Source organism: Mobula hypostoma, chromosome 5 (genome assembly GCF_963921235.1).
Source record: "Mobula hypostoma chromosome 5, sMobHyp1.1, whole genome shotgun sequence".
NCBI lineage: Eukaryota > Metazoa > Chordata > Chondrichthyes > Myliobatiformes > Myliobatidae > Mobula > Mobula hypostoma.
This window is the reverse complement of record NC_086101.1, coordinates 6,125,547-6,150,716: the sequence shown is the minus strand read 5'-3', so window position 1 is coordinate 6,150,716 and position 25,170 is coordinate 6,125,547. Positions and strand designations below refer to the sequence as shown.

Sequence of the window (25,170 nt, the reverse complement as noted above, 5' to 3'; positions counted from 1 at the left end):
CTTCTGAAGGACCGTGTTGCAGCACTGGAGAGGTAACTGGATGACCTCAGGTTCATCCGGGAAAACGAGAGTTTTCTGGACAGGACCTACAGTGAGGTCGTTACACCGAGGATACCGGAAGAGAGAAGGAGGGCGATGATGAGGAAGGAAAGGATGCTTGAAGTACCGGAGACCCCAAGAGATGTACCTCTCGTAAACAGGTTCACCCTCTTGGAAGCTGTTGGGACAGAAGACATTGCCAGCCTGAGAGGCGGTCAGGTCTGCGAGTCGAAAATTGGCTCTGAAGCAAAGCCGAGGAGACAGACATCAGGCAGAGCCGTGGTAGTAGGGGACTCCATAGTGAGGGGTACAGAAAGGGGTTTCTGTGGCAACAGGCGAGATTTAAGGATGATGTGTTGCCTCTCTGGTGCCAGGATCCAGGATGTCACGGACAGGGTGCAGGGAATCCTCGAGGGTGAAGGAGAACATCCGGAAGTGGTGGTGCATGTCGGCACAAATGACGTGGGGAAGAAGAGGAAAGACATTCTACAGAGCAAATTCAGAGAACTCAGAAGAAGGCTGAAAAGCAGGACTTCCAGGGTGGTTATCTCCAATTTGCTTCCAGTTCCTCATGCTGGAGAGGGCAGGAACAGGGAGAATGGATCTGAATGTGTGGCTGAGGAACTGGTGCAGGAAGCAAGGATTTACATTCTTGGACCACTGGGGTATGTTTTGTGGTAAGGATGAATTGTACAAAAGGGACGGGTTGCACCCTAATAGGCAGGGGACCAGCATTCTGGCAGGTAGGTTTGCCACTGCAACACGGGTGTGTTTAAACTAAGTAGTGGGGGGAGAGGGGACGAACTGGAAACATAAGGATGGAGATAAAGGGAAAGTGAGAATAAGAAAAGTTAAGAATGACAGCAGAATCAACAGCGCAGAAAGCTCAAGAAGGGATCATGCAGTATGGCAAACTGAAATAGGAATTGATATGAAAGGTGAGGGGAATAATGAATTAAAAGTATTGTACATGAATGCACGGAGTATAAGAAATAAAGTGAATGGGCTTGAGGCACAGTTGGAAATTGGTAAGTATGATGTTGTGGGAATAACAGAGACATGGCTTCATGGACAGGGCCTGGGAAATGAATATTCAAGGGCATACGTCCTATCGAAAAGACAGACTGATGGGCAGAGGGGGTGGGGTGACTCTGTTGGTGAGGAATGATATTCAGTCCCTTGCGAGGGGGGACATAGAATCAGGAGACGTAGAGTCAGTATGGATAGAACTGAGAAATTCTAAGGGTAGAAAGACCCTAATGGGAGTTATCTACAGGCCCCCAAACAGTAGTCTGGATGCAGGGTGTAAGTTGAATCAAGAGTTAAAATTGGTATGTCACAAAGATAATTCTACGGTTGTTATGGGGGATTTTAACATGCAGGTAGACTGGGAAAATCAGGTTGGTAGTGGACCACAAGAAAGGGAGTTTGTGGAATGCCTCAGAGATGGATTCTTAGAACAGCTTGTATTAGAGCCTACCAGAGAGAAGGCAATTCTAGATCTAGTGTTGTGCAATGAACCGGATTTGATCAGGGACCTTGAGGTAAAGGAGGCATTAGGAGGTAGTGACCATAACATGGAATGCGCGACCGGGATAGGGAGTGGTGGAAGCAGATTTGATGGTGATGGTTAAGAGGCATTTAAACAGGAAAACGAACAGGCAGGGGATCGAGGCTATGGATCAAAGCTATCTAGTGTCCCCCTTTTGGCCTCCTGATTCTCTCTCTTCAGTTTTCTCCTACATCCCTTCTACTCCTCGAGGGATTCACCTGTCCCAGCTGCTTTCCCCTGACTTACGACTCCATCCTGACCAGAGCCTCAATGACCCTCGTCAGCCGGGGTTCCCTCATCCCTCCAGTCTCGCCATTCACTCTGACAAGGACAGGCTGATCCTGAATCCTTCCAAGCTCAGTTTTAAAGCCGCTCACTTGCCAGGTGTCTGTTCACTTGGGACCATCCTCCTGTTCTACACCTCTATTCATTCCCCGACCCCTTCTATCCTCCCTCAGTTCAGTCTGTTCACTGCTCTGAACATCAGAAATAGCAGCAAGAGGAGGCTGTTCAGCCCCTCACCAGAAGTCTTGCTGAAATCATATTTATCTAATTATCAAATAGTCTAACAGAAAATCCTATTTCTTTCCTGTTCTGTCCATGCTGTCTGTCTCTGTGTATCTAATTAGGCAGAGCAGGACCATACTGCACAACAGCTCTGCACGGGGTGATGATGTCAGGATGTCTTCCTGCACCCGTGTCAGTGATCCCAGTGTATCCGTCACCTCCCAATGTCATGTTGCATTAAGTTTCCCATCTCACTGAGCAAGCTGTTTGCCTGACAGTTATTTATATTTCACCACAGGACAGAAGGAAAAGCAATAGAAGCAGGAACAGGCCCATCATCCCTGTGCTGACCATTTATTTATATTTACCCACCTTTTCACCCTCCTGCTCTACACCTCTTATTTACTCACTAGTGCCTTCTATGCTCCCTCAGTTCAGTTGGTCCACAGCTCTGAAGAACATCAGGAATAGAATCCAGGAGGCCATTCAGCCCCTCACCTGCTGTGTCACTAAATAAGCCAAAACACCACTTCACTGTGCTGATGCCATTTCCACTGATTCCTCTTCGCATCCAAACCTCTGCCCAGTCAGTTCGGGCACTACAAAGCTGTCTGCTACGACACCCCTCCCCACTCTACACTCTTTCCACTGTTGACTGTGAGGCGAAGCACAGCTCCAGTGGCATATTTAAGTTTGCTGACAACACCACTGCTGTTGGTCGAATTAAAGGTGGTGACGAATCAGCACATGGAGGGGAGGGAGATTGAAAATGTGGCCAAGTGGTGTCACAACACAACCTCTCGTTCAGTGTCAGGAAGAACAAGGAGCTGATTATTGACCTGAGGAGGAAGAAACAGGAGGTCCTCATCAGGGAGAAAAGGTGGAAAGAGTCAGCAACATTAAATTCCTCTATGTCATCATTTCAGAGGACCTGTCCTGGGCCGTACATGTAAGAGCAGTTACGAAGAAAGCTCAGTCATGTCTGTACTTCCTTAAAGTTTGCGAAGATTCAGCATGACTTCTTCAACTTTAACAAACGGCGACAGATGTGTGGTGGAGAGTATGCTCAGTGATTGCATGGTGGCCTGGTATGGAAACAGTAAATCCCTTGAATGGAAAATCCTACCAAAAGTAGAGGATGGCCCAGTCCATCATGGCTAAAGCCCTCCGGACCACAACGCACAGGACAGGCTCTCATTTGCTGCTGCCATCAGGAAGAAGGTCCAGAAGCCACAGGACTCCTACCACCAGGTTCAGGAACAGTTGTTACCCCTGAATCATTGGGCTCCGGAAACAGAGGGGATAACTTCACTCAAATTTACTCATACCATCACTGAACTTCCCACAACCAATGGACTCCCTTTCTTCATCTCATGTTCTCGATATGAATTACTTATTTACTTAATATTTATTTTTTCTTCTTCTGTATTTGCACAGCTTGTTGTCTTCTGCACATTTTTTTGTCTGTCCTGTTAGGCGCAGTCTATTGATTCTATTTGGTTCTTGGAATTACTGAGTATGCCCACAAGAAGACAAATCTTAGGGTGACAAGTATATGTATGTGGTGACATACATATACTTGATAATAAATTTACTTCGTAAATTTAAATTTGTAAATGCCTCTCTCAAACACAAGAGTGTGCTCTGAGCTCTGAAGGTTCACCACCTGCTGGGTAAATCATTTTGTTCTGATCTGAATGGTCGCCCCATCACTGTGCCCCCTCTTTCCAAGCAACGGTTACTGGAAACATTCCTGTGTTGAACTGAGAAGTTGCAGATTCTCTGTCCATTTCAAGCGCGCGTGCGCGCACACACACACACACACACACACACACACAAACTGCTTCAAAAGGGTGACAATGATACCAGTGCCCAAAAAGATCAGAGTGAGCTGCCTCAATGACTGTCGCCCACTGGCACTCACACCTACTGTCATGAGGTGCTTTGAGGGTTGGTCATGGTTGGAATCAACTCCTGCACCCACTGCAGTTTGCCGATCGCCACAGTATGTCAACAGTGGGTACAATCTCACTGGCTCTACACTTGGCCTTAGATCACCTGGACAGTAGCAATACACTCATGAGGCTGCTGTTTATTGATTACAGCTCAGCATTCAACGCAATCATACCCTCAAGTCTAATCAGCAAGCCTCCCTCTGCAACTTGGCTGCCTCAGCAGGAGACCACAGTCCATGTGGATTGGAAGTAACATCTCCTCCTCACTGACAATCAACACTGGTACCCTCTGCTCTACTCTCGCTACAACCACGTCTGTGTTGCTAGGCACATCTATAAACTTGCTGACGACATGACTATTTGTTGCTGGAAATTCAGATCATGGTGAGTAGTACAGGAGTGAGGTAGATCACCAAGCTGAGTGGTGTCGCAGAAACAACCTTGCACTGAACATAAGACAAAGAATATGATTGTGCACTTCATGAAGGGGAAGTCGAGGGAACACACACCAGTCCTCATCGTGGGATCAGAAGTGAAAAGGGTGAACAGTTTCCAGTTCCTGACTGTCAACATCTCTGAGAAAATTATCTTGGGCCCAACGTATTGATGCAGTTGCAATGAAGGTACAATATCGGCCATATTTCATTAGGAGTTTGAGGAGAATTGGTATGTCACTAAAGACACCAGAAATTTCTACAGATGTACTGTGGAGAGCGCTTTAACTGGTTACATCACTGTCTGGTACTGAGCGGCCACAGCTCAGCATTGGAACAAGCTGCAGCAAGTTCTAACCTCAGCCATCTCTATCATGGGCACTAGACCCCACAGCATCCAGGGCACATTCAAAAGATGATGCCAGAGAAATGTGGCATCCGTCATTAAGAACCCCCATCACCCACGACATGCCCTCTTCTCCTTGCTACCATCAAGGAGGTGGTACAGGACCCTAAAGACACACTCAATGTTTCAGGAACAGCCAACAATGATTTCTGAATGGACAATGAACCCATGAACATTTCCTCAGTATTTCCCCCTCTGTTTTTAAATTTATTTTTATATATACTTATTGCAGTTTATAGTTTTTTTATTACTGTGTACTGTAATGACCTGCTGTCACAAAACAACAAATTTCATGGCATATGCTGGTGACATTAAACCTGATTCTGATACAGAAACACACACAGCTGGGCTCAGTCAGACAACACTCCCACATTCCTCCCTTTGTGGTCCTGCTTGCTCCATGGCCCCTAGTATGATGCTCAAACTGTTGCAACACCTGCCCCTTCAATTCATGGTTAAGGATGTGTTGTATCTGTTCAGTGTTTGAGTTCTATGTTCAATGAAGAGCATTGAATAGGAAGGAAGGTTTGAATACAAGAATAAAGATCTCCTCTGAAGTTATCTGGGGTCCTGGTGATAGCATACATAGAAGACTGTGCACAGGTCTGGTCTCCCTCCCAAAGTCAGCCTGTGGGGTGAAGGGAATGAAAAGGATTCCCAGTTTGATTGGCCGGGTGGGGTGGGGGGGAGGGAGGAAGTGTCCTCAGAGAGATGACACTGACTGGGACTGTCTTGGAATTAGAAGACTATGAGGTGCTCTGACTGATACAGACAAGGCCTCAGAGGGTATTAACTCATTGTGTCCAAAATCATGCCTTGATTATCCCGGTTCAACTTTGACCCTTTTCCTTCAAAGCTTTGCCCTTCACAGTGCCCTCAGGGAGATTACACCGACTGAGACGGTCTCGTAATTAGAAGAGGGAGTTTCACTGGCACTGACACGGTCCCACAGGGTACTGACAGGTTAGAGGCAGGAATGATGTTTCCCCTGGATGGGTCACAGACTGAAAATTCGCATCAGGACTGAGATGAGGAGAAATTTCCACACTCTGAGCGCGGTGAATCTTTGGGATTTTCTCCACAAGGTTTCTAAATTCAAAAGGGCAAATTTAGGGGCTCGACGATGATGAAAACGTTGCAGGAAAGTGGCCCTAAACTGAGGTCAAAGATCAGCCTTGTTCTGAGTGAAGGGCAGTGCCGGTGCGAGAGTTTGAACGACCACGCCTGCTCTCGTTTATTTTCTAAAGCACGACTTTACCTTTGCGCCCTGTCCTCCCTTGGCCTTCAGCCTGCCGGATTGCACAGTGGAGCGGCGAGAGTTCCAAACATCCATCGGCAGCAGCTCCGGTGCAGCTCCCGTCTCCCAGCAACTGGGGACGGGTTCAGGAGGCAGCTGCCCCGATCCACGGCGGGAAAACTTCGGGCAGCCTCCGTGTAGCTGACAGATATCACGGTATCTCCCTCTAGACCTCGATAGAAATAAAAACGGGCTGCCGCAGTTACTCAACGGGTCAGGCTGCATCTGTGAAAGGAAACTGACAATCGACTTTCGGGATGAGACAGTCCAGATGAAGGATCTCACCCGGAAAGTCGACTGCACGTTTCCCTCCACAGATGCTGCCTGTCCCGTTCAGTTCTCCAACATCTTGATTCTTGCTCGAGATTCCAGCATCTGCAGTCTCTAATGTTTCTCTGTTCAGAACCCTTCCCTTTCAATACTACAATAGACGGAACCAGGCTCTTCTCTCCGGCTTGATTTATGTTCTGCTTCTTCTTATACTCATCACGCCCACTGTGGCACCGGCTGCCAACAGCAGCTCGCCAGAGGCCTCCGTCCTGGGCCGAAGGTTGATCCGCAACACGAATTCAATCGTCCTTAAGGGGAAGGTCCTTCCTATTCCAGGGACGGGGCCTTTGGAAATTTAGTTGACGTTTTTGTCGGAATGCGTTTTAATGAATGGGATTGCTAGCCCCATGCGCAACCTTCCTCCTTTCGAAGCTGGGCTTGACACTGTCCATGGCCGAGTTTTCGTTCTGTGTTCCGATCCGTTTAAAGTGTTACTCATCCTATCAGGATGTAGAAATGGCTGCGATGCTTTTCCACTGAATGCCCTTAACAACGTGATCTTCGTTCCGGGATACTGCAGCGCGTCTAGTGGACAATCGCGGTACTGCAGCGGTTCCGCAGCTCCACGAACGTGAAACGATCCTGCACCCGGAAGTACCGGGAGTTAACATGGCTTCGAAAGGACAGGTCGAGAGTTTGACCGAAGAGGCGATTTGTCCCATCTGCCTGGATTTCTTCACCGATCCGGTTATACTGGACTGCGGACACAACTTCTGCCGCTCCTGCATCACACGGAGTTGGGAAAGGGAGGAGAGAAACTCCTGCCCGGAATGCAGAGAGGAGTTTGCAGACCGCACCCTTAGGGCCAATCGGGCCTTGGCAAATCTGTCTGAGAAAGCTCGAAAACTAAACCTGAATCCGAAAGAGAAGGAAAGCAAACTTCACTGCGAGGAACACGAGGAAGAACTGAAGCTGTTTTGTGAAACGGACAAGACACTGATCTGTCTGATCTGTAGAGATGCACGGGAACACAGAGACCACCGCTTCCTGCCGATTAAAGAAGCTGTTGCAGTCTATAAGGTAAAAACAAGCTGATTTTGAACACCTGATGTGTTTTTCATTGCATATTTATTTTTTAACCTCTGGTGACTTTGATAATAAACTGTCCCGAATCGGCACTGCATCTTTATTGTCCACTTGGTGGCGCCAGAGATTTTTTCTTCCTGGTGCTACAGTGGGGCTGAATTATTCAGTGATGGTGCTGAGGGATGTACCCGATGGTAATATGTATTCACAAGGCCAGACGCGTGGCGTTCAGAAGTCAGTTTCAAGCATTATGTGCCTCTGTTGATTCACAAGCAACAGCAATTGATAGATCTAATATAGAAGTGAACTGTGACAGTGTCAACAGCATTGGAGACAACCCGGGCTACACAGAGCATAAACAAACAAACAAACAAACAGAGCATCCAACCCACAGCGCACAACATGAATCACGCACCAATCCCGCAATCAGTGTCAAATGCATGCTTCTCAACTGAAAAACACAACACTAACCCAGTGTCCACTGCTATTCGCATTACATAGACAGACAATGCCAAAAGATACACCGTTATTAAAGTCAAATAAGGCAAACAACTGATGCAAGGCTTTACCAGGAGTTGGACAAATCATAATCTGACCATGCAATACCTCAATTAATTCGGCTACTGAATTTAAAACAAAAATCAACAGAACAACTGCTTGGAAGTCTAAGCAAAAGCAGTAGGCTTAATAGCAGTAAATGTAATATTTTAGGATTTGCAGGAAACATAAGGACTATGGGGTATCCACCACAAAATAATAATAATAATCAGCATTAGTCTCTGCCCAAATTTAAAAAAAGAATCAACTGCACTCACCATTGATGTTTTCAGAGAAGCACAATCTGTCTGTTGTTGTGATTGGTGGCGAAAGCATCAGTGATTTTCAAGTGCTTTGGTCCTCCGGCTGTTTATGGCCAACAGGGCCAAGTTGCTGCTCCAAGCATCGCCGCTGCTATTCCTTCGGTAGTTTCTGAGGTGTCTGAGGCAAGAGAAACTCATGAAGGAGATGTCACAGGTAGAGTCAGTGATATGCATATTAGTTTGTATAAATCTATAAATGCATCGCGGTAGGGTCTCATTGGAGCTTAAAAATTCCACTGTGTCATTCACTGTCTGTCCTTGCTTTTGTTTTGTTTCGAATGTTGAAAGGCATGGACAGAGTGGATGTGGCAAAGTTGTTTCCCATGATGGGGGAGTCTAGTACGAGAGGGCATGACTTAAGGATTGAAGGGCACCCATTCAGAACAGAAATGCGAAGAAATTTTTTAGTCAGAGGGTGGTGAATCTATGGAATTTGCTGCCATGGGCAGCAGTGGAGGCCAAGTTATCGGGTGTATTTAAGGCAGAGATTGATAGGTATCTGAGTAGCCAGGGCATCAAAGGTTATGGTGAGAAGGCAGGGGAGTGGGTCTAAATGGGAGAATGGATCAGCTCATGATAAAATGGCGGAGAAGACTCAATGGGCTGAATGGCCGACTTCTGCTCCTTTGTCTTGTGGACACCGAACCTGATGTTGCTCTGCAGTCAGGTTCACTTCAGTCACTCCATAGTATTGGGCCATTGGCCAAAGACAATTCTTTTCTAGGAAGAGCTTGTCTTTGGGACTCAATGCTGAGACTCCAGTCAGAACACTCCCAGTCTCTATTGAGAACCGTCTTTTCATTTCAATCAGAAGTCTGTCTGTAACCGGATAGAAACAGTGCTTGTGATGGTCATCAGAGGATGTGACAGGTGTGTTTTCGGCTTGGGCCTCAACAACAAAGTCATGTAGGCATCAGAGTGGCTTGGCCTGTCTCCTTTCATGTGGTCTGCTCTGTATACCGGCCTTGACGCACAGGTCACTGCAGGTACAGCAGGCAGTAAAGAAAGCTAATGATATATTGGCCTTCATAGCAAGGGGAGTTGAGTATAGGAGCAAAGAGGTCCTTCTGCAGTTGTACAGGGCCCTGGTGAGACCACACCTGGAGTATTGTGTGCAGTTTTGGTCTCCAAATTTGAGGAAGGACATTCTTGCTATTGAGGAAGTGCAGCGTAGGTTGATGAGGTTAATTCCCGGGATGGCGGGACTGTCATATGTTGAAAGATTGGAGCGACTGGGCTTGTGTACACTGGAATTTAGAAGGATGAGAGGGGATCTGATTGAAACATGTAAGATTATTAAGGGATTGGACACACTAGAGGCAGGAAACATGTTCCTGATGTTGTGGGAGTCCAGAACCAGAGGCCAAAGTTTAAGAATAAGGGGTAGACCATTTAGAACCTAGTTGAGGAAAAACGTTTTAACACAGAGAGTTGTGGATCTGTGGAATGCTCTGCCTCAGAAGGCAGTGGAGGCCAATTCTCTGGATTCTTTCAAGAAAGAGTTAGATAGAGCTCTTAAAGACAATGGAGTCAAGGGATATGGGGAGAAGGCAGGAACGGGGTACTGATTGTGGGTGATCAGCCATGATCACAGTGAATGGCGGTACTGGCTTGAAGGGCCAAATGGCCTACTCCTGCACCTATTGTCTATTGTCCCTAGCTCTTGCCTGAATTTCACTCCATGATTCCTCTCCCTGTTTTGCTGAGAGTGCATTGATAACAGACTGAGCCAAGTCCACAGCGAATGAAAGCTCCAAACAGGGAGACTGGAGATACAAAATACTCTGCAGATGCTGGGGTCAAAGCAACACTCACAACGTGCTGGAGGAACTCAGCAGGTCGGGCAGCATCCGTGGAAACAATGAGTCGATGTTTCAGGCCGGAACCATGTCCTGACGAAGGGTTCCGGCCCGAAACGTCAACTCATCGTTTCCATGGATGCTGCCTGACCTGCTGAGTTCCTCCTGTGCGTTGTGAGTGCTGCTTTGAGATTGTAGCTAGTCTGACATGAACTTGGTGACTCAGAATAAATCCTCAGACAGAGTGAGAAGTAAAGCAAACTGCTCGTCAATCAGTCCATTTACAACTCTGGCCTCCGTTTTCTTCAGTGCATTTGGTTGACCCATAATATCCTGTAGTGTAGCTAGAATGGCAGGGAGTGATTTCCCTGTAGCCCACAAAGCTGTATACTGCCATGCCCAGCGTGTATCTGACAATTTCTTCAACTCCACGGGCTGTGCAGTTGATTCCAGTTTTCTCTGTTTCTTCGTGAAAAGATCGTGGGCAACAGAGTTTGAAAAGAAGTTGTAAAGCAGCTGCACAGTTTCAAAAAACTCACCTGCTTGTTGTACATTGCTCACAACATCCACTAAAACAAGGTTAAGTCTGTGAGCATGGCAGTGTATATATAATGCCTGTGGGACCTCTTTCCTGAACCTCTCTTGTACCCCGTTATTGCACCCGGACATCACTGCCACCCCGTCATAACACTGACCTATACACACGTTCATATCAATAACACACTGGGCGAGTGTCTGTTCAATGCTTTTAAGAAGTGACTCTGCGTCCAACCCTTCTGCTGGAGTGAAGTGCAAGAATTCTTCAAGCACTGTTTCATTATTCAAAAACCACACCACCACTGATACTTGCTCCTTTTTACTCAAGTCTTTACATTCATCCACCGTGATGGCAAAATGTCCAGCCTCCTTGATTTCTGCACTTATTTGACGTCTGACCATATCTGCCTTAATACCCATAATTTCATTTTGGATATTGTGATGGGTGTTTTTTGCATTTCCAGGATTGTCCTCTATTTTTTTAGTCATAGTCATAGTCATACTGTATTGATCCCGGGGGAAATTCATTTTCGTTACAGTTGCACCATAAATAATTAAATAGTAATAAAACTATAAATAATTAATAGTAATATGTAAATTATGCCAGGAAATAAGTCCAGGACCTTATTGGCTTATTGGCTCAGGGTGTCTGACCCTCCAAGGGAGGAGTTGTAAATTTTGATGGCCACAGACAGGTATCACTTCCTATGACGCTCTGTGTTGCATTTTTATCAAACTGCCCAATTACACTGAGCAACTCAACAAAGTTTCCCCTATTGCCAGATCCATCATCCTCCTGGTGTCCTCGCTGGGCAATGCCTTGGCACGCCGTATAGTGTAGAGACTCAATCACTGCTCTCATATACTCACGATTTTCTTGGACAATCTTTGCATGTCCTTTATCAAGCATATTTCCCATTCTTGAACCGTTTTGCTTTCTCAATCTGAATTCGGCCCATGCCTCCATAGCAAACTTATGAGCTGCACTTACATGGTGGGTTTTGAAAGCTGTTGTAGCTTTCCCCTAGTTGCGGTAACCGGTGACAGTGAAGGTAGACTCAGAATGGAACCCATGTCCTCCACACAGGAAATGCCTGCATGCGAAGCAGAACGTAGTATCTTTCGTGATCGAATATTCCAGCCAGGATTACAGACAAAACCAGCCACAAATAAAACTCCTTTGCTGATTGCTAAACTGTTGCAAAGGGTACTTTTTCAATGCTGGCCGACGGGGTCCTTCCTCAGGCTGCTGGCTAACATCGCTGACAGTATTCCCACTCGCACTAAGAGCAGCTTCATCCATGTTCTCTTCCGAATCCTGCTCCATTTCTTATTCCACTACTTCGCCCTCACACTCCTTCGATGAACTGCTGTCGTTCTCATCCCCACTTACTTATTTCTGCATGTCACTTTCAATTAAGACATACTCAGGCTGAGAGACCACTGATTCCTCTGGATGAGGTCGTTTTCTCACTAAAAATCAATCCATTTTTCACGCCGGCCAAAATAATGCACGTGCCAGGCCTACGCTAGCTTGTGAAAGCACAATGTGTGTGTGTGACATCTGTTAGACGTGCGAGACCATGGATCTGCACCTGGATCCTGCACAATGTATGAATACTATCAATCTCTCGCGTGAGTGAGAGTGAGTGACATCATCACCTTAAGTGATCTTAGATCAGTTTAACTGCTCTGAGGACAGCAACGGCAAGACATTGACAATGAACGAATAAGCAGAAGTGTAGAGTGGATCTGACAGAGCTTATAACTTTATTGCTGCATGGGTGCTATGGTAATTGGGGGCGCTGTTTCACTAGATCAACTGGAGAAACAAGCTGTATTCAAAACTATACAGAGAAAGCAAAGCAGCTGCAATTTGTATGTCAAATTTCAGTTAATTTCTTGGTGGTGCTATTGCAATTTCTGCTGGTGCTATAGCACCAGCTCGCACCACCTCAGCGCCGCCACTGTTATTGTCTGATTCCTTCACTCTCTGCTTCCCAGGACCGGGTTAAATCTGCATTCGAATCTCTCACAGAAAAGAAATCCGACTTCGAGGAAATGGAGCGGCAACAGAAAGAGAAGATTTCCGGAGTTCGGGTGAGGATTTCCTGGGCAGAATTTCCAATATTGTTGTGTATTTTTAACCTCTTTAATGCAGAATAGCAGAGTATCGCAGCCCCAGTGACCTGGGTTCGATCCTGACCTCTGGTGCTGTCTGCGTGGAGTTTGCATGTTCTACTTGAGAATACAGTGGGCTAACAATGCCAAGAAATCCTGAATTCACTACTGTAATTAACCCTGTGAAGGCAGGTGGTCCGTAAATCAGGTGGGAACTGATGGATCAGTGTGGAAGAATCGGTTTCAGGGCAAGTGAGGGAATAGGATTAAAGATCTGAGAAACAGCATAAAATCAATGGGCTGAGTGTCATAAGGAAATACTTTACAGCCAAATAATAAACTAGTCTCTCCTTTCATTTGTCAGGAACAGTCACACAGTGTTCAGTCCCACATCACATCCCAATTTGATGAACTGCACCAGATTCTCACTGAGAAAGAGCAGCACTTACTCCGAGATCTCAGGGAAGAGGTGGAGAGGGTTCTGAATCCAATGGAGAACAATCTTCGCGAGATTCAAGAGAATTTAAATTCTATCCAGGAGGAAATCTCAAAGTTACAGGAACAGATGGATCAACATGAAAATATCTTGTTCCTTATGGTGAGAGATTTCAGTTAAGTTCTGTAAAAGTGCACAGTGTTAAATGATGTATTTAAAATCAAAGTGGTATTTACAAGTACTGTAGTTGTAATCTGATTTTTGTTGTAGTTGTAAACTGATTTAAACCTGACAGATGTTTTGACTGTTCAGGACTGTTGTCGTTTCACAAACTGGCTTCCCACAACACCTGTACATCACAGGACAGTCTGCAACCTTCTCAGGAATGAGTTACTCTGATCACAGCACTGAACTGGTGATCATTTCTTGTGATTCGCATGTATAATATCCCCAATACTCAGAGTAACATCCAGCTACTGTGAGTGTGTCTGGTGAGGTGGGTGTGAGGGTCTCTCTGTTAATCAGTGGGAACTGAGATTGAATTGCAGAATGAGACCCACACGTCAGATTTACCATCAGTATCGGTTTGTATCAGGTTCATTGTTTTAGAGAAGTTTGTGCTGTCTGTTTTCTTTTTAAGATGTATTCTTTATCGGATTATATCCCATTTCACATCACAATCAGGTCTTTCAGTCCATTCCCTCCTATCAGTTTCCCTGCTTCACAAGCCTTCTCCCTCCTACTCACCACACCCAGCTACAGTGCCCCCAACTCCCTGGTCCCTCATGTGTTTCTGCAGCTTCCCCATTACATTCAATCTCTGCTGTTCCACTTCAACCACTCTTATGACAGTGAGTCCACGTTCTCTTCACTACATTTCAAGCAGCCAGTCAAATCCACCACAAATATTAAATTCCATTATCTGATCCTCCCCGACATCATATCCAGATAAAAATGCACAGCCTGTCCAGTCTTTCCCATCAGTTCCATCCTCTCAGTTACGGGATAGGTTAGTTCGCAAATAGAGAAAGCTAGTAGACAGTGTGTGAGGGAGGATAGGCAGGGGACAGAGATCGGGAGCACTCAGACCGAAGATGTAGGGGACAAGGAAGAAAAAGATAACAAAGTTGTTTGCTCCATTAAGGATAAACAGAGAGTAGGAGGTGGAGAGTTTCTTAAATGCTTCTATTTTACTGCTAGGAGCATTGTAAGAAAGGTGGATGAGCTTAGAGCATGGACTGATACCTGGAAATATGATGTTGTAGCTATTAGTAAAACGTGGTTGCAGGAGGGATGTGATTGGCAACTGAATAATTCTAGGATTTTGTTGCTTCAGGTGTGATAGAATAGGAGGGGCAAGAGGGGGAGGTGTTGCATTGCCTGTCAGAGAAAATATAACAGCGGTGCTCTGGCAGGATAGATTAGAGGGCTCATCTAGGGAGGCTATTTGGGTGGAATTGAGGAATGAGAAAGGTGTTGTGACACTTATAGGGGTGTATTATAGACCACCTAATGGGGACCGAGAACTGGAGGAGCAAATTTGTAAGGAGAGAGCAGATATTTGTAGTAAGCACAAGGTTGTGATTGTGGGAGATTTAAATTTTCCACACATAGACTGGGAGGCCCATTCTGTAAAGGGGCTGGATGGTTTGGAGTTTGTAAAATGTGTGCAAGGTAGTTTTTTGCAGCAGTACGTAGAGGTACCAACTAGGGAAGGGGCAGTGTTGGATCTCTTGTTCGGGAATGAGATAGGGCAGGTGAGGGAGGTAAGTGTTGGGGAGCACTTCAGGTCCAGTGATCACAATACCATTAGTTTCAATATAATTATGGAGAAGGATAGGACTGGACCCAGGGTTGAAATTTTTGATTGGAGAAAGGCTAACTTTGAGGAGACACGAAAGGATTTAGAAGGAGTGGATTGGGACAATTTGTTTTATGGGAAGGATGCAATAGAGAAATGGAGGTCATTTAAAGGTGAAATTTTGAGGGTACAGGATCTTTATGTTCCTGTTAAGGTTGAAAGGAAAGGTTAAAAGTTTGAAAGAGCCATGGTTTTCAAGGGGTATAGGAAACTTGGTTCAGGAAAAGGGAGGGATCTACAAAAAATATAGGCAGCTGGGAGTTAATGAGGTGCTCGAAGAATATAAAGAATATAAAAAGAATCTTAAGAAAAAAATTAGAAAAGCTAAAAGGAGATATGAGGCTGCTTTGCCAAGTAAGGTGAAAATAAATCCAAAGGGTTTCTACAATTACATTAATAGCAAAAGGATAGTGAGGGATAAAATCGGTCCTTAGAGAATCAGAGTGGATGGCTATGTGTGGAGCCAAAAGAGATGGGGGAGATTTTGAACAATTTCTTTTCTTCGGTATTCACTAAGGTGAAGGATATTGAATTGTGTAAGGTAAAGGAAACAAGAAGGGTAGTTATGGAAAGTATTATGATTAAAGAAGAGGAAGTACTGGGGCTTTTAAGGAATATAAAAGTGTATAAATCTCCAGGTCCGGACAAGATATTCCCTCGGACCTTGAGGGAAGTTAGTGTGGAAATAGCAGGGGCTGTGACAGAAATATTTCAAATGTCATTAGAAACGGGGATGGTGCCGGAGGATTGGCGTATTGCTCATGTGGTTCCACTATTTAAAAAGGGTTCTAAGAATAAACCTAGCAATTATCGGCCTGTGAGTTTGACGTCAGTGGTGGGTAAATTGATGGAAAGTATTCTTCGAGATAGTATATGTAATTATCTGGATAGACAAGGTCTGATTAGGAACAGTCAATATGGATTTGTGCATGGAATGTCATGTTTGACAAATCTTATTGAATTTTTTGATGAGCTTACTAGGAAAGTTGACGAGGGTAAAGCAGTGGATGTTGTCTGTATGGACTTCAGTAAGGCCTTTGACAAGGTTCCACATGGAAGGTTCAATCGTTAGGTATTAATATCTAAGTAGTGAAATGGATTCAGCAGTGGCTGGATGGGAGACACCAGAGAGTAGTGGTGGATAACTGTTTGTCAGATTGGAGGACAGTGTGTAGCAGTGTGCCTCAGGGATCTGTACTGGGTCTATTGTTGTTTGTCATATATATTAATGATCTGGGTGATGGGCTGTTAAATTGGATTAGTAAGTATGTAGATGATACTTATATAGGTGGCGTTGTGGATAATGAAGTAGGTTTTCAAAGCTTGCAGAGAGATTTAGGTCAGTTAGAAGAGTGGGCTGAAAGATGGCAGATGGAGTTTAATGCTGAAAAAAGTTAGGTGCTACATTTTGGTAGGACTAATCAAAATAGGACATACATGGTAAATGGTAGGGCATTGAAGAATGCTGTAGAACAGAGGGATCTAGGAATAATGGTGCATAGTTCCCTGAAGGTGGAATCTCATGTGCATAGGGTGGCGAAGAAAGCTTTTGGTATGTTGGCCTTTATTAATCAGAGCACTGAGTATAGGAGTATAGAATTGGATAGATATATGGACAGGAAAGGTATGGAGGGTTATGGGCTGAGTGCAGGTCGGTGGGACTAGGTGAGAGTAAGAGTTCGGCACAGACTAGAAGGGCCGAGATGGCCTGTTTCCGTGCTGTAATTGTTATACGGTTATAAACATTCCTTGAACTTTCTCCTGGGTTCTGTGTCTCTTGTTGTACTGTTCTGTTTCTCCATGTGTGTCAGTGCCAGTGAGCTGGGAAATGGGAATTTTCAGCAGCTTGTAATAACCTGGGCCAAATTCCTGCTGTTGGGATGCAGACAGTCAGTCAACTGATATCTGTGTTTTATTTATTTCAGGAGGAAATTCGTCGGAGGAGGAGGTAGGACATGGTCTTTACTGAAACACGGTGTGGATTTTTAAATAGTTCAAATATCACTGATGTTCAGTTTATAACCAGCTGTGTAATATTTACAGGATTAGTGAAGATGAACAACTGCTGTCAGTGACACATGGCACCCTACCTGTTGAAAAATTCGATCACCCCTTTTTGCTGAACACCACGTTGAGAGAAATGTTTGATACAATTAAGCGAGGTAAACAATTACAGTTTCCTTTCTCCTTGTTTGTGAACAATTTTACGTGATACTTACTTGCAAAGACTGTCTGTAACTCTGGGTGAAGGCATCACTGTCACATGGTCAGCTGGAGATGTCCAACCCCTGAACACACCAGCAAAGGGGCACGATACAACCAATACACAGGACTGTTATATAATCCATTGAATCCTGAACCAATCCACACTGCACAAACACACTAAGATATCGCTGGGAAATAAAATCTGGCATCCGTTGGGTGATCAGTACTGTCAGAAAAATACTCCCGAATCTTTCAGAGAAGGAAATCTGCACCATTCACCCTGTCTTACCTGTCCGTGACCGCAGACTCTGATTGACTCAGGTCTGCCCCTGCTGGACTCGCGAGTCTCACTATTATCAAACCCCCACATTGAAGCATTGTCTGACTGAGTCCGGACACACCAACCACCATTGACCTCAGTCAAGATTTCATCTCGGGAGAAGCTCACACATCATAACCGGCCTGGCAAAGCTCCAGCACATACATACACAGAACTATTGGCAGATTATGGTCAAAGCCTCAATAATGAGTCCAACTGAGAGGAGGAAGTACCTCATGACCTGCCCATCTCTTACCTCTGTTTCCCCACTCTCTTTTATTTATTCCAAGGTCTACTGCCCTCTCTATCAGCTACCTTCGTCTTTAGATCTTCGTCTCTTCCACCAATCCCATCTCAGTTTCTTATATCATTCCCTACCATCCCCCTCTCCCCTCCATCCGCCTTCTCCCTCATCCAGACTCACCTATCACCCTTCAGCTTTGCCTCATTCCCCTCCCTCACCACCTTATTCTTCATCCTGTTGCCTTGCTTTCCAGTCAAGGTGAAGGGTCTCAGCCCAAAGTGTTCATTTCCCTCCGTAAACTGTGCGTGACTCGAGTTTGTCTGGCATTTTGTGTGTGTGGTTGGCAAGATTCCGGTTGTGAATGAACCCAGTGACTGAGTCTCCAGAGCCACCAGGATAGAGAGTTCCAAAGAGTCACACTCCTCTACGAGGAGAAAGTTCTCCTCTTCTTAAATGACATGTTTCTTATTCTGAGTGTCTGAGCCCGGTCCCAGACTCATCAGCGAAGGGAAACATTCTCCCTGCATCCAGCCCGTCGAGCCTTGTTAGAAATTTATAACTTTCCATGGAATTAATCTACAGTGCCTATAAAAAGTCTTCAACCCCCTTGGAAGTGTTCATGCTTTATAGTTTTACAACAAAGGAGATTTAGTCTGGGGTTTTTGATACTGATCAACAGAACAGAAGACTCATTCATGTTAAAGTGAAAACAGATCTCTACAAAGTGATTTAACTTAATTACAAATATAAGACACAAAATAATTGATTGCATAAATCAGTATTTCAAGTCAGTATTTAGTAGATACACCTTTGGCAGTGATTACAGCCTTGAGTCTGTGTGGATAGGTCTCTACCAGCTTTGCACATCTGACACTACAATTTTTCCCCATTCTTTACAAAACTGCTCGTGCTCTGTCAGACTGCATGGGGATAGTGAGTGAACAGCCCTTTTCGAGTCCAGCCACACATTGCCAATTGGATTGAGGTCTGGACTCTAACTTGGCCACTCCAGGACATTAACTTTGCTGTTTTTAAGCCATTCCTGTGTAGCTTTTGCTTTATGCTTGGGGTCATATTCTTGCTGGAAAACAAATCTTCTCCCAAGTTGCAGTTCTCTTAGAAACTGCATCAAGTTTTCCTCCAGGATTTCTCTGCATTTTGCTGCATTCATTTTACTCTCTACCTTCACAAGCCTTACAGGGCCTGCTGCAGTGAAGCATCCCCACAGCATGATGCAGCCACCAGCATGCTTCATGGTAGGGATGGTGTGTTTTTGATGATATGAGGTAGTGTTTCGTCTGACGGCCAAAAAATTCCATTTGGTTTCATCAGACCACAGAACCTTCTTCTAGCTAACTTCAGAGTCTCCCACATGCTTTCTAGCAAACTCTATCCAAGATTTCATGTGAGTTTTTTTTTCAGCTGTGGCTTCCTCTTTGCCATTCTCCCATAAAGCTGTGACTAGTGAAACACCCAGGCAACAGTTGTTGCAAATGCAGTCTCTCTTATCTCAGCCACTGAAGCTTGTAACTGCAGAGTTGCCATAGGTCTCTTGGTGGCCTCGCTCACTAATGCCCTCCCTACATGGTCACTCAGTTTTTGAGGATGGCCTACTCTAGGCAGATTTACACCTGTGCCATATTCTTTCCATTTCTTGATGATTGACCTAACTGTAGTGCAAGGGACATTCCATGACTAGGAAATTTTCTTGTAGCGATCTCTAGACTTGTGCTTTTCAATAACCGTTGCTCGGAGTTACTTGGAGTGTTTCTTTTGCCAGGATACTAATTCAGCAGTAGTTGGACCTTCCAGATACTGGTGTATTTTCAGTAAAATCAATTGAAACACCTTGACTGCACAAAGATCTCAAAAAACAGGTGTCCATTTAACTATTTATGTGACTTCTAAAACCAATTGGCTTCACCAGTGATGATTTGATGTGTCATATTAAAGGGGTGTTTTTACTTGTCCAATCAGTTATTTTGTGTTTTATATTTTAGATCACTTTGTAGAGATCTGTTTCCACTTTGACACGAAAGAGTCTTTTTCTGTTAATCAGAGTCAAAAAAGCCAAATTAAATCCACAGTGATTCAATGTTGTAAAACATGAAAACATTTGTGGTGGTGGGCGGGGGGGTGAATACTTTTTATAGACACTACACACAGTAGGTACAGTGTACAGTGGGTTTGGCGGATGTTCATTCTCAGGAACTTAACACACATTTGTGGCCAGTAAACGGTGAACATTCTGTGGTTGTTCACTGATGCTCCAGTTACAGCTTTAGTTCACGTTTATTTCTCCTCTCCCCACAAATCTGACTGCACTGAGGTATGATCATTTCAGAAGCTGGCACCTCCCTACACTGAGTCCACAGTGTTTCTGCTGTTGTCAGATCCTCATTACCTCCCCTCGGGTGGCTGTTTCATCGAGTTGAGGAACAGGACATTCACTCAAAATCTACAATACTAAAGGCAGAAACACTCCCACATCCTCTGTCGAAGTCTCATTCTAGATAAGATAGACCACATGGAATATGGCCCTTCTGTCCACCTTGTCCATACTATAATTATGAGGACTGTGGGTCGTACGATATCAAGAGCAAGCAGTAGACTCTTACCCATGTAGCAAGCTCCTCCTCTCCATGCAACTGATGAACCAAAAGGAACAGCAGAGACTGATACAGTTTGGTACCAGCAATGTCGCAGGGGTCAGGTTTGAACTCAATGTAGGACCTGGTTGTCAGAGGCCACTTGGCGCACATGCCATTGGGAGCATTTAATAGGTAGTGAGAGCTTGTCCACATTACCACCACAGCTACAATAACCTTAAGGAACCATTATAATTATAAATAATTCAAATGTATCAATAATATTATAAATAATCTAAAACACTTCTGTGATCTAGATAAAAGCCTCCACTGTACACTATACCAACAATTTTGCTGTCAGATACAAACTTATCAACCATGCCATCCATATTATCTTCCAAATCATTAGTACCAATGAACAGTGGAACATGAACCGATCCCCATGGTACACCACCGGTCACAGTGCCCCAGTCTGGACAACAGCTCTCCACCACCAACTTCTGTCTCCAATCTGCAGTCAATTTTACTGCTAATTGAATAGCTCACCCTGGATCCCGTGTGATCAAACCTTCTCTACGAGACTGCCTCATGAAACCTTGTCAATAGCCCCGCTGAAGTTTATGTAGGAGGTTGTGAGTGGGCGCATGCGTGAATGTGGTTGTGGAACTTGTTGAGGGAAGGAGCTGGAATTGCTGGGAGGGGGTTGTGTGGGTCCGGTAATGGCGGACAAGCTGGGGGGGGGGCGGAGAGGAGAGGGAAAGAGAGTGGAGAAGGAGAGGGATAGGGATTTGGGATCAGAGGTAGGCAGCTGGGGAGAAATTGATTATTGTGAAAGGAGAAATAAAAGGAATGAGGAGGTAGTGAGGGGTCGGATGAATAAAAATCGAGACAAAGGGAATAAAAGAATAAGAAATGACAGTGGAGAGAGCTCTGAAAGTGAGAAAGATGAACAAGTTCAGAGAGAAGTTGTTGTCATAATTAGGTTTAATGAGAAGGCTCAAAGAAACATGAAGAAAATTAACCGGTTTGTGCTAACGACAATTCTGGCTAATAAGATAGGGGAAATAGTATTTGCAAAAGTCCTTAATGATGGCAACTTATTGGTAAGATGTGTGAATGAGGAACAACTTGAGAAAGCACTCAATCTAAAAGAGATAGGAAAATGCAAGGTGGAATACACTGGGAGGGTGGGAGCACAAAACAGTGGTTGTAAAGGAGTGATCAGGGGGATACCAATGAGTATAAATATGGAGGAGTTAAAGAGGCATATCAAAGGAGGGAAAGTAATGAATGTTCTAAGACTGAAAACAACAAAGGAGGGAGTGAAAAAGGAAAGTGAATCAGTACTGATTGAATTTGAAGAAGAAAGATTGCCAAGGAAGGTGTTCCTGGGTTTCATGAGTCACCCAGTAAGGGTGTATGTGCCAAAGCCACTGAGGTGCTATATTTGTCAAAGGTTTGGACACATAGCTAAAAACTGTAAAAGGCCGAGGAGATGTGCTAGATGTGGGGGTGATCATGAATATGGAAAGTGCAGAACAGGAGTTCAACCAAAATGCTGCAATTGTGGAGGAGCTCATACTGCGGCATATAGTGGGAGTGACGTTACGAGACCGGAGAATAAAATTCAAGAAATGATTGTGAAAAGGAAGATCACTTATGCAGAAGCTGTAAGAATGTCAAGAGAATAGAATAATGCTCCTAATGAACAGGAAGCAATAGAGATGCGAGAGATGCAACAAAGAGCAAATGACAGGATTTATGTAGACAAAAAGGCTCTAGTAACATTCATTGCAGGAGTGATTAATAGTACGGCTGAGGTAAAGTCAAAAAGTGACAAAATTCAGCTGGTGGTAAAAGCAACAGTAAACCATTTAGGGTTAGTAGGACTGACATGGGAGGAGTGAGGGAGAACCTCACTAATCAGTCAAGCCAGGAAGTGTCATGGGTTGGTTAATACTAATCATGGTGATTCTTTTACAATGGAATGCAAGGAGCTTACTGGCCAATAGCCAGGAATTCAAGCACTTTATTAAAGAAATGGTTGTAAAACCGGATGTAGTGTGTATTCAGGAAACTTGGTTGAAACCAACTTTAGAGTTTGTGGTATATGGGTATACCATGATAAGGAAAGATAGAAATCTAGGGGGAGGAGGGGGTTGTGCTATATTAATCAAGCAAGGTATACCATATAGGGTACGAGAAAAAGGAGATGATCAGGAATACATAGTGGTGGAAGTGTGGGAGAGAGGGGAGGGAGTGGTTATAATTAACTACTACAATCCATGTAAAAGGTAGGATTTGGACAGCCTATTAAGGATACAAGGACAAAACAGACAGAAAGTGGTGTGGTGTGCAGATTTCAATGCTCACAGCACAATATGGGGGGGGGGATCCAATTACAGATTCAAATGGAAAGGTAATTGAAGATTTGATGGAAGAAAGGGATTTGGTGTGTATGACTGACGGTAGAGAAACAAGGATAAACATAACAACAGGAACTGAGTCAGTATTAGATACTACGTTAGTGTCTAATACCTTGGCTGGCGTTAGTAACTGGGGAGTTTGGACTGCTTCAACAGTAGGCAGTGATCACTACCCAGTTTTGTGTTCAGTGGGTGAAAGAGTTGAAGTAAGACCAGGTGGCGGAATCCCAAAGTGGGTGTTTGGAAAAGCAGATTGGGGTAAGTTCCGGAAGTTGAGTGAAGAAGCATTGACAAAGATTGACATTTCCGGAAATATAGATGAATTAAACAGTCAGGTGACTTCAGCAATTATCATGGCAGCAGAAGGACCTATACCCAGTAGTAAAAATAGGATGAATAGAAAACTGGTACCATGGTGGACAGAGGAATGTTGTCAGGCTGTAAACATTCAGGCTAGTTAAAAGAACGCATAATATGCAACATTTGAATCAATATAAGAAGGCACAGGCAGTGGTGAGAAAAACTACACGTCAAGCTAAAAGGGCAAGTTGGAGGAGTTTTTTCAACAAAATAGGAAGAACAACACCTGTAGGAGAGGGATGGGGAATGATTAAGAGGATGGGGGGAGATAGAAGGGAATGGGAATATCCAGTAATGATATCTGAAGAGGAAACAGCAGTCTCCAGCAGGGATAAGGCTGAGATCATGGCCAAGTCATTTATACAGATGCACAGTTCAGAAAATTTGTCTGAAGAAGGGAGAAGGAGAAGGGAAAGAACAATGAGTCAACACCCAGGTATGTTGAACAGGAGGGAAAAAAACTGATGATATAATTGACGATCCATTTATGTTGGCAGAAATGGTGAGAGCAATAAAGAGATCAAGATCAACCTCCCCAAGGAAAGATCTGATATACTATGTTATGCTAAAAAAAAAAATCTAGGAGAAGGAGCGCTCTTGAAGTTGCTGCATTTTTATAACAGAGTGTGGGAGGAGGGAGGATTACCAAGTGCATGGAAAGAAGCAGTAGTAATTCCAATAAGGAAACCTGGCAAGGATCTGTCAGAACCCACTAGCTACAGACCAATAGCATTAACATCAAATGTATGTAAGCTAATGGAATGGATGATAACAGAACGGTTATCGTATGAGCTTGAGAAGAGGGGAATGCTGGCAAGTTATCAGAGTGGTTTTAGGAAGGGAAGGAATTCCATGAATTCACTGATAAGGTTAGAGACTGAAATAAGGAAGGCCCAGGCAAATAAAGAGTCAGTAGTTGCAGTGTTTTTGACATTGAAAAAGCCTATGATATGATGTGGAAGGAAGGATTGTTAATTAAACTACATAAGATGGGGGTTGGTGGGAGATTTTTTAATTGGATTAAAGATTTTTTGCTTGGTAGAAAAATTCAAGTTCGGATTGGATCAGAATTATCAAAACAGTACATAGTGGAAAATGGCACACCTCAAGGTAGTGTGATTAGCCCGTTACTTTTCATCATTATGATCAATGATGTCTTCACAAAGGTACCAGTGGATATAGGTAGATCACTGTTTGCGGATGATGGGGCCTTGTGGAAAAGAGGCAGGAACATGGAGCATATAATCAGGAAACTATAAGGAACAATTGATGAAGTGGTGGAGTGGGGTTATGATTGGGGATGTAGATTTTCAGTAGAAAAAATTCAAACTGTATTTTTCACCAGGAAAAGAATTGAGGTAGGGAAGAAGTTAAGGATGTATGGGATTGAATTAGCAAGGGTCGGATCATTTAAATTTCTGGGAGTTATATTTGATTCACGATTAACATGGGCAGACCATATCAGGAAAGTTGAGGAGAAATGTGAAAAAGTAATAAATGTGATGAGATATTTGACTGGTAGGGAATGGGGAGCAAGTTATTCAGCGTTGAAGAGAATGTACGTGGCTTTAGTAAGAGCTGTGTTGATCAGCAGCTAGGTCTCTTATAAGGAAACTGGATGTGATTCAGGCTCAGGCCTTTGAGAGTGTCCAGTTTGGCTTTTAAAACATCACCAGTGTCAGCCCTACAGGTAGAAATGGGAGGAGTGCCTTTGGAACTAAGAAGAATGCAATTGATGGCAAACTACTGGGCTAATTTGCAGGGGCACAATGATTCTCACCCTGCAAAAGGAGTGTTGCAGGAGTGCTGGGAAAATGGGAGGTTTCAGAGGGATAACTTTAGTCGCGTTGGGAACGATATTGCTAAAG

General features: G+C 44.3%; 1 protein-coding gene across 2 annotated transcripts in view; it reads left to right on the top strand.

Annotated features, from left to right (window-relative positions):
- Positions 1 to 6,999: 6,999 nt before the first annotated feature.
- The window catches only part of LOC134346522 (nuclear factor 7, brain-like), a 35,647-nt gene continuing 17,476 nt past the window's right edge, over positions 7,000 to 25,170 (top strand). Inside the window, exons 1-5 of one of the 2 annotated variants that reach the window (XM_063047933.1) lie at positions 7,000 to 7,540; positions 12,747 to 12,842; positions 13,234 to 13,461; positions 17,086 to 17,108; positions 17,204 to 17,322. In XM_063047933.1, the coding sequence (XP_062904003.1) occupies positions 7,130 to 7,540; positions 12,747 to 12,842; positions 13,234 to 13,461; positions 17,086 to 17,108; positions 17,204 to 17,322 (877 nt within the window). In that variant the 5' untranslated portion in view covers positions 7,000 to 7,129. Of the gene's footprint in view, positions 7,541 to 12,746; positions 12,843 to 13,227; positions 13,462 to 17,085; positions 17,109 to 17,203; positions 17,323 to 25,170 lie in introns of both variants that reach the window. The other variant, XM_063047932.1, reaches the window with a different exon arrangement.